The following is a 9,807-nucleotide window of genomic DNA, read 5'->3' as shown; positions in this document are numbered from 1 at the left end:
CACTTGTAGCTGGTTTCATTCGAAAACAAGAAATTGGCATTTGTTAACCCACCGTATGACGAATCATTCGATATATGGCAGGTCTTTTCTTACAGTGAGTCAATATTAGCACTACAATTGGTAATAGCACAGACAAACAGACATAACACTCGCAAGTTGTTCATAGAACAAGCATTTAACGGTTAGTTTAAAAGTATTGTAGTTTGCAGTATTGCCACCTATGGCACGCATAGTCAATTCCCTTGCGTTTGACGTTTACACACTACCGCAACAGATGGCGGTAATGTTTTAGCGACGATGTTTTACAGTGAGAAATATTCAATGATTTATGTCTGTTTGTCTGTGGTAATAGGGTAATAACATAAGTGACGAACCAGCCAGTGGCTGAAAGTCACTCTAATAAAGAAAAAAAAAGAGGGTAATAACATAGAGGTAACTCTTAGACCAGAAGGTCCCGTAGAAACGTGCTCAATTTTTTGGCTCAGCTCTAATATTATCCTCGGTCACAAGCTAATCGATGAAGCCCTCGAAACATAAGAAAATCCATGAACCCCTCATTTTATCTGTCAAACTTTCTTAGTGACTCAAAACAAGTATAGTGTGGTACTAGAATTTCGACTAGAATGGGGTACGTTAATAGATTTGCTTGGGACCAACGAGGGAACCAATAGGCTAGTCAAGTAGTGGGCAAATTTAAAATCGTTAGTTTCCACCGGTTGGTAATAGCATAGAGGTGACTCTAAGACTAGAAGGTCCCGAAATAACGTGCTCAACTTTTTGGCTCAGCTCTGGTACTCTCTTCGGTCCCAAGCTAATCGATTCACCCCTCGAAACATAGGAAAATCCACTAACCCCTCATTTTATCTATCAAACTTTCATAACAAATCAAAACAGACATTGTGTAGTAGAATTTCGACTAGAATGGGCTACGTTAATCGTTTGCTTGGGACCAATAGGCTAGTCAAGTAATGAGCCAATTTAAAATCGTTAGTTTCGTATTGATTGTTGGTAATATCAACAATCAATACGAAACTAACAATTTTAAATTGGCTCACTACTTGACTCGAGGGGTGCGACACATCTAAATCTCGATTTTAAATGGTCGAACAATCTCTCACTAGCGAATCAATTTACGAAAAATCTTTTTTCATCTCTTGCATCAAAACCCATCTACTTGCATCGCTCTCCACCTTTTTGCAAGAAATCTTCAAAATCATAATCAATTGTATTTCTATCTATTAAGCGCGAGTGCATCTTACAACAGCAAAGCAAAAAAATTCCTGCATCTTAGATAGAGTCGCCCCCCTCGACTTGACTAGCCTATTGGTCCCAAGCAAATCGATTAACGGACCCCATTCTAGTCAAAATTCTAGTACTACACAATGTTTATTTTGATTGACTATGAAAGTTTGACAGATAAAATGAGGGGTTAGTTGATTTTCCTATGTTTCGAGGGGTGAATCGATTAGCTTGGGACCGAAGATAGTACCAGAGCTGAGCCAAAAAGTTGAGCACGTTTCTTCGGGACCTACTAGTCTTAGAGTTACCTCTATGGTAATATCATATCGATGTATTTTTGAGTATTTTTATTGCGATATTTTAATTTCGCAATCTCGGGTCAAAGTAGTTTTCATTTACTTATGTGCAATTCTTAGGGAATTTTCCACTAGATTTCTACCCAAAAGTAGGTAAATATGATTATACTCAGCGTTGGGTTCCCACACTTTACTACCCCTGTTGGGTGGTTTTGCTCCTCCGTTTTTGACAACATAACATAAGCGATGGTCCATTAATTATGTCACGCAAATTTGGCCCATTTTCAACCCCCCTCCCCCCTTTGTCACATTTTTTGTATGGACCTTAATTTTTTTTTGTATGGCTCGTAACAGTTTTCAAAACCTCCCTCCCCCCTAAATGTGTGACATAATTAATGGACGACCCCTAAGAAGGAGAAAAGAAGACAAACTAGTCAAAAGCAGGTAAAAGTGAACTTGCCGTTGGGTCCTTTTTTCTTATCGTAGGTGACTAATGTGGCCTCCTTTGTTTCCATGAAAGAACCCGTTAGTTCTAGACCAACAATTGAAATAGGTGGAACAACCAACCGTAAACAATGGCTTTAAACGCAAATTCCTCGAGAATCAAACCACTCCCACGCCAACTACACGCAGAAAAATTGATTTTTGTTTCAAGGCATAATGTATTTTGTTATTGATTCAAATATATTGTATCACTATTTCAACAAAACATATTTTTGAATCAACAAAATGGTTTTTAGAATCAACAAACAGATTATTGACTCTACAACCGGTTTGTTGATTCAAAAATATTTTTCTTTGAATTAACCGCATAATATATTTGAATCAATACCAAAAATATATTAGGCCCTGAGCCAAAACTATATCCATTTGAATTAAAAAATCATTTCTCTTCGTGTAAGTTTGCTCTCGGTTTGCTCTATCAGATAGTGGTGTTAGATTGCGCCGATGTGTTTTGATTATCGAGGAATTTGCGTTTAAAGCCATTCTTTACGTTTGGTTGTTACGCCTATTTCAATTATTGGTCTAAAGTTGTCGTATAAGATATTAACATGAGCCGGAGTAGCGAGGGGATACTGTACTTTTCTAAAACAAGTCACCTTCGTACTTATACACCTCTTGGAGGCGGGCATTAGGGCAACACCGGACGGTGGGCGGGCACTAAGCGCACTTTCAAAAAGCACTCGCTCTGACTGTTCTTCACTCAACAACCGAGCCGAGTCGGCAAAAGTGCCAGTCCGTTTCAGTGTGCCGAAGAAGTAAGTTCAGTTTCTCTGATCCAAACCCTAGTCTGTTCGAATCCGTGGTGCGCGTGAAGAAAGAAGAATCCGGTGTCTGTCTCTCTTTCTCTCTCGCCTCGTAGTAGTTATCTGTCTCTTCTCGCCTGAGGAGCAGCAGGAAGATCAGAAAAGAAGTCAAACAAACAACAAGAAGAATATCCTCTGATCTACACAGTCGGTTAGTTTTTTTTTTTTTTCTTCCCTGGTCACAGTCGAGTGGATAAAAGCACTGCGCTGAAGGAGGAGGAAGGAAAACGCACACATAAAGGCGGAAAAGCGGTTGCGCTATCTCTTTTTGACACGTTTTTAGCGAAGTCAGCGGCGACTCACTGGCAGTCGCTTTTTCGTTCGTGTACGCGGCAGTAATTTTTAATTTTCAATATTTTTCCCAACCGTTCAATAAAAATCGTGGAACTAAATTGTGCTTATCAGGTGCGGTGAGGATTTTATCGGTTGCCGATAAGGGCGTGAAGAATTTCTGGTGATAATAAAAAGAAACAGGGGCTTATCTTCCTCCTTCCCTCAGCGTTGGAATAAAACAGCAGTACATCGTTGAATAAAAGAACAGACAGCGCCCCCTTCCACGATACGCGTGTGTTAAGAATAGCGAAAAGCTCAATTTTGTTCATCCAAAGCAAAAAAAAAAAACCGTCTCAGCAAGTGAAGCCCAACGTCTCTGATTGGAAATTCTGTTCTCTTTTTTTTTTGCAGTTTATTGTTTAAATAAGTGAGAACCAGAAACCGTTCGTGCAAAAATGGTAGGTGAAAGTTTTTCTTCTGTATTTTCAATGTTACTAGCAAATTGGGTGTCTTCGCTCCTGATTGCATGGAGTTATCTCTTTCGCTTCAATAAACACACTTTGCTTCATGCATCGTTAGAAAATGATATGATTTCCGCGTTGGTCGATCAGCTCGATAGGGAACAGCCGGTTTTCGAGCTTTCCGGCGATTAGTTTGAGCCGAGAAAAATTACATGTACTCGTGGATGTGTGTGCCGGGAAGATAAATTTAACCATGACAAAATTTTCGTGCGAAAAACCGCATGCCGTGCCGGCCTATCGAATGAAAAAAAACCAACCCAGTGAAAATGAGAAAAAGAAACGGCGAGCACTCACCATATTGGTGTTCTTTGCTACTCTCTCTTCTTCTCGGTTCCGTTCGTCAGTCAGTCAGTGTTGCTGTCGCGGACCGGGTGCAGTGTGCTGTTTCCCACTCACTACCGGGTGAATGTGTGCGAGCGTTATTTCTGCCCCTTTTGCTCATACACAAATACTATCATCGGGGAAAACTGTGGATAACTTTCAGGTGTAGTGGTACACGAGAATGCATGAATCACACGCAAACACCAAGAGACTGGATCGTTTTACGAGCGATGCATATTAGTTGGGGGGGTGCAACAATGGATTACAGGGAATAAATTTAATCAATTATTTTTGCCTTGCCGTTTTGTCCGGTTTTACAAATACAATTTTGCCAGTCACTTTTGAAAGCCTGCACAGTTTTACAGGCAACTATCTTTGCAGACATTTGATCATAGGTACTTAAGCAAAAATCACAAAATTAATTTTTTCGAAAATGCATCTTGAGTGTTTGCTAGATTGGGGTGGTTTGTTCACGAAAAATTAAGGTTTTCAACATGAAATTTTTAATGGAATTCATTTCTAAACCGGAGAATCAGGGTGTCTATTACCTGGAAATCCTCGAGTTCGCAGGGATTTTTTTCCCTAATTGAAAAATAAAAAAAAAATAAAATAAAAGGTTCTAGAACAAAGTTATTTTTCACAAAATTTTAAACTATTTGATATATATATATATATATATTTTTGAAATTCTGTGATCCAAAAAAAATATTTGGATACATTTTCCAACAGTGTGGGACATAGAATATTTTCCAGGATCACAGATTTGAAAAAAAACATCAAAATAATTTTTAATGCTCATCGAATTTGATGACAATTTATAAGCAAATTGGAGATGGAGAGGAAATTATCAAGTGAAATTTGCTTCCAAGATAGTTGAGGAGACTTGAGTAGAATTTCAAGTACACCCTGAATGGAATTCAAAAGAAATTTTATTGAAAATATATAGACAATTCGAATGAGGAACCCATTGGGAATTCTGAGAATAATTTCATGAAATTTATTTAAAAAAAAAAAATGAATCTGGAGTATAGTTCCATCGAAATTTTGGAGAAAACTTTAGATGTTCGCTAATAAAGAGGGTTATAATTAAATCTGAGACTAAAACCAGGAGAATTTCAAAGGAATTCCAGGAGAGTTCTGCTTACATGAATACCAGACAAATTTTGAGGATAACTGCAAGTGAATTCCTAAGAGACTTTCATACTTGTGACTTGAAATTCAAAGGAAAGGAGTAAAATTCAAAGGGAATTCTGAAATGAATTCAATGAAAATCTTAAGAATAATTTCAAAGCATTTCTTACTGATGAGAATTTCATGCTAATTCTGAGCGAATTGAACTCAGGATAGTTCTAATGAAATGCTCAGGATCATTTGAAGGAAATTTCGAGGAGCATTCCAAGTGAATGCCATGAGAAATACAAATTTAATGCTAGGGAGAAATCCAAGCAAATTTTCAGAGGAAATCACTGGGTAATACTGCAAAAAATATTAATAGTATGAAGAGCACTACAGAGTGAATTCAAATAGATTTTCAAGAGTATTCTGGAGCAAATCATAAGGGAATACTACTAGTAAGAGGAGGTCCTCCCTTAGCTTAGGAGGAGGCTGGATTCAATTCCCGGTGTGGCCTAGCAATTTTTCGGGTTGGAAAACTTCTCGACTCGGAGATAGAGTATGATTGTACTTCCCACACATATATACTAATGCAAAAATGGTACAGGCATCGAAAGCTCTCAATTAATAACTGTGGAAGTGCATCTAGAACAACTAAGTTGAGAGCACGCAATAAGCATGAAATGCGAAGAAGAATATGAACTAAGCAAAGTTAAACAACACAAGGATACGGGTCTGGAATTGAACCCACGACCTTCTGCTCGCTTTCAGAAGTCTAGAGTGTTATAGCTAGTACTATTATAGCAAGTTTTGTCAAGGCATGCACAATCTCAGACGACCGTTGGACGGTCTACTGAAGAAGAGGTCAGCAGAGTGGTAGCAATTTTTTCAACGTTTCAAGCAGTCGAGTTGGTACGATTCTGTTCCATCGATTTCCGGATGGTGCAATGAACGCAATTTGCCATGCTTCCATAATTTTGAAATAAGTAAAAGACGAGGTTCACCCAGGGAGAAAAAGAAGCATTGTCACTGACATTTGCTACAAACCACTAGTCTCCATTTTTGGACCCAAGTACGTCTTGATAAGATGGGTATTGCAGTTCATACTCCAAATCGACTTCAACTGTGGGTCTTAGCGAAAACAACAAATCAAGAAGATTGGCAACTTAGCCAGAAGCCAAGCGACAGATACAATGGCACTGCGCTTGAGTGAAGGTGGAAGCAAATACACAAACCCTTTTTCTAAGGATGTAATCTTTGTTATCAAATTCGTTCGAAGCATTTACCTTTGAGCGGCAGATGACGCGATTGTACCTGTCTCATAGCGTTCGTATGAGAAAATGGAAGAGTTGCCAGTCTTCTTGATTTGTTGTCTTCGGTCTTAGCGATGTTACTGTACAACTTGGTTAGGGGTCAACCAATTTGTTTTTCTATGCGGATTTTTTTTTATCAAGGTTAGGCAAACACTCACTTGGAAGCCAGCTTCAAGAGCATGCAATCGGAATATCCAATTTTCGCAAACCATTCTGGACTGACGATATCCCGTTCGAGTCAAGCCAGTTTGCGGCGTTTTGTTAACAAATTATCTACCTCATCAGAACTTTGGGTAAATTATAAGTATTAGTGCAAGAAAACCTTTGGATTTACCAAAAGTTCTGCACTAATACTTGTGCAATTCACAAACACCAGAGAAGTCTATGGTCTGCGCTTATTAGCCATCAGATGTCACTACTGTTGTTTGTAACGACATTGTCCGAAATTACGCATAAACTGCTTTCCGTAAGTTGTTTGCAGAGAACAGTGGTTTCGACAATCCTAGAAAGTCCTTTAATGGGGTGGGGTTTAGAAAGTATGTTTTGTTCCGAGGAACTTGGGATGTTAATCTTACCGCATAAATAACGGTACCAACATCCTTTTCAGTACCAGGTACTTTATTAAGATGTCTGTGAGAGAGAAAACACATGAGATGTAGAGAAATTGAGCTTGTGAGAGACAAAGTAGTTTACTCTCTTGGTAGTAAGGTTGAAAGTAAACGGTACACACTTAATTTTTTTCGCCGAGATTCCAACAGCCGAGTAGTTCTGCAATTTATTTTGCTGAGATTCGGTAAAACAGTTGCAGAGAATAAGCTAGCACATAAAATTTTGCTGAGATCTCAGCTAACAAACACATATTTTGTTGAGTTATCAGTAAAAGTAAATTCCGAGGTAATCGGCTGTTGGAAATTTTACTGAGCTAGATTAAGTGTGTATGGGGATCAACTGTTTTATTGATTTTACAGTAAATTAATGAGTCAATGTTAAAGTTAAAGTTCCGAGCAGGTAGATATTTACCATCACGTGAATTCTTGATTAGTGCTTGGAATTATTGGAAATAATTGATTTTCTCTCTACTCCCATACTGAATTTCAACGATGTCTACCAAAGATACAGCGTCATCTTTGGCAATAGGCCGGCGCCGGTGGTGTAGTGGTAAGCGTGACTGCTTTCTAACACCCCAATGGGTCTGGGTTCAATCCCAGCCGAGGTCGGTGGGATTTTTCTGAGGCATAAAAATCTCTGATTACGTCTTCCTTCGGAAGGGAAGTAAAGCCGTTGGTCCCGGCCCATGTGTGTTGAATGGGTGCGATATCCTACGCAGGTGTGGAAGCTGTCTTCCTGCACATTCGATTCCCGTCATTGGATGGCAATCGATGTTCGTCGGTGATTGGCACTAGATTGCGGAACAGAGACCGACGTTAAATAAAGGAATGAAGATCTTTGGCAATATTTTTTTTAAGGAAATCACTTAATTCCGCTGTATCATCTGCAATCTAATGGTCAAGTGAAGAGATTAGTGGGCAAGTTGAAATGCGGTCTGAAAAAAGATGGAGGGCTAAAAAAAAATAGTAGAAGAAGCACTTGGAACGCTTCAAAGTTTCACATCAAACAAGTTTATTCCCGATGGTAAGTCGCCAGTGGATGGAGGCGAACCAGCCCAAGGCTGAAAGCCTCCCTAATAAAGATAAATAATAATAATAATAGTCGCCAGTGGAAGCAATGTTGGGAAGAAAGACTCGAACAACTTTGGATATGCTCAAGCAACCGCAATGCGAATTGCTCCAGATCAATCACAAGAAGAATTATCAGACGACGTCTCAATATAAGACGACCGGCTGCAACCGCTCCAGTGAAATAAACCAGTTTCCGAGGTATTCTTGTTTTCCTGAAGGTTTACATGATCTTCTAAAGGGGGAAGATCTTGGCGGGACACGGCATACCAGTTTCTATTGATTGTTCCTAACGACTGGAATATACCAGTTCATTAAGTTTTTCAGTCACAAGACGTGTACTCTGAAATATAACACTTTCCAAAGGATTTCTGCAGCACGCAGGAGAAGACTATAGAGAAACTTAAGCACTATTCGTACAGAATCTAAAAAAATTATACACACAGAGTTTAGATTACCGAAGTCGGTAAAATTTTACTGGGTTTTTAAACAGCTGAGTTTTCAGTAATCAACTCAATAGTTTTTGGTTTAACTGAAAACTCGGTAAATGGTAAAAAAATCCCTGAAATGTCAAAATTTACCGTTCTAACGGGTGTTCAATAAAATATGAGGATAAAAAATGACTAGTGAAAAAAAAATTTCAACGATTCAGTATTTTTTATTAAAAACAAAATGTTTATTTTTTCAAAAAAACGTCAATGAATATTGGAGGGGCCCTGGTCAGCCGTACAACGCAACTTAATCGCGATGCTCTCACAAGAGCGCTGGACGGCTTCGTATCCTTGGCCCGCCAAGAGAGGGAGCTGAAAAAATCCTCAATGGGACAGCACTGGGGCAAGTTGGTCGGGTTCCTTTCTTTCGGCACGTACGGTATCTTTTTCTGCTCAAGATACTCCAGCGTCTTCTTGGCGTAATGGGAAGACGCATTGTCCGGCCAGAAGACCCCGCATAAATCACAACCATAAGGTTACCACATTGAAAATGGTTTATCTTCCTGTGAAAACCATAATGAGAATGGTTCAGTCAACTTTAATCGAACCATACCTAGATAAAGTTTTGACCATATTGATTAAGGTTTTCGAAGACCTAACCATACGAATAATGGGTGGTTAAGAACGTTCACCATACGAAATCTCACTTTTTCCCATACATTTTTTGCAGAGAAACTATAGCCTAACCACATCAGAAAAGGTTAAAGTTGGAAATGTGAAACCTATTTCCATTAATGTTCGAATAAGGTAGTACGTTTTAGAACCAACCATTGTTGTTAACTTCAATATATACTATGAACGGGTAGAAACGACCATACTTATTGACGTTATAATACTGTCGTAGTTTATATGGAATTCAGCAGATATTGTTTGTTCTTTAATTTTAATGTGGTTTACAAGATTGCTTTTTGTGAATACCTCTCCCTTCACTTGGGAATTGTTTTTATTGTTCTTCATATAAACAGAGCACTAAAAGAAATACACCCTGAAATACGAACCTTCATTCTATTTGAACCTGCTTCGATTTCCTGTTTGGGTTAATGTGAGCCAGAAGAATCAAAATTTCCAACCCATGTAGACCGCTGTTTCTTATCCATGATGGCTGGGATTGTCAAAGGCCCTAGATATTTTTATAGGAAATACATGCTTTTTTAGAAATACTTTATACTTTAAGCTGGTATTACTTACGTTATTCATTTTTCTCTACGATAAAACAGGTTTTCCATTTGGAGTAAAGTTTTAAAAATAAAATAATAA

General features: G+C 38.6%; 1 protein-coding gene across 2 annotated transcripts in view; it reads left to right on the top strand.

The window, feature by feature from the left end:
- Window positions 1-2,775: 2,775 nt before the first annotated feature.
- tsr (Cofilin/actin-depolymerizing factor homolog tsr) overlaps window positions 2,776-9,807 on the top strand; it is a 44,986-nt gene continuing 37,954 nt past the window's right edge. The window contains exons 1-2 of one of the 2 annotated variants that reach the window (XM_065235826.1): window positions 2,776-2,794; window positions 3,527-3,573. In XM_065235826.1, coding sequence (XP_065091898.1) covers window positions 3,571-3,573 — 3 coding nt within the window. In that variant the 5' untranslated portion in view covers window positions 2,776-2,794; window positions 3,527-3,570. Of the gene's footprint in view, window positions 2,795-3,165; window positions 3,248-3,526; window positions 3,574-9,807 lie in introns of those variants that run through there. The other variant, XM_065235825.1, reaches the window with a different exon arrangement.

Source organism: Ochlerotatus camptorhynchus, unplaced genomic scaffold (genome assembly GCF_037179485.1).
Source record: "Ochlerotatus camptorhynchus isolate MF236.1 unplaced genomic scaffold, CSIRO-AGI_Acam_v1.1 ptg000503l, whole genome shotgun sequence".
In the NCBI taxonomy this organism is placed as follows: domain Eukaryota; kingdom Metazoa; phylum Arthropoda; class Insecta; order Diptera; family Culicidae; genus Ochlerotatus; species Ochlerotatus camptorhynchus.
The sequence above is the reverse complement of the archived record's forward strand: the minus strand, read 5'-3'. Positions and strand labels throughout refer to the sequence as shown.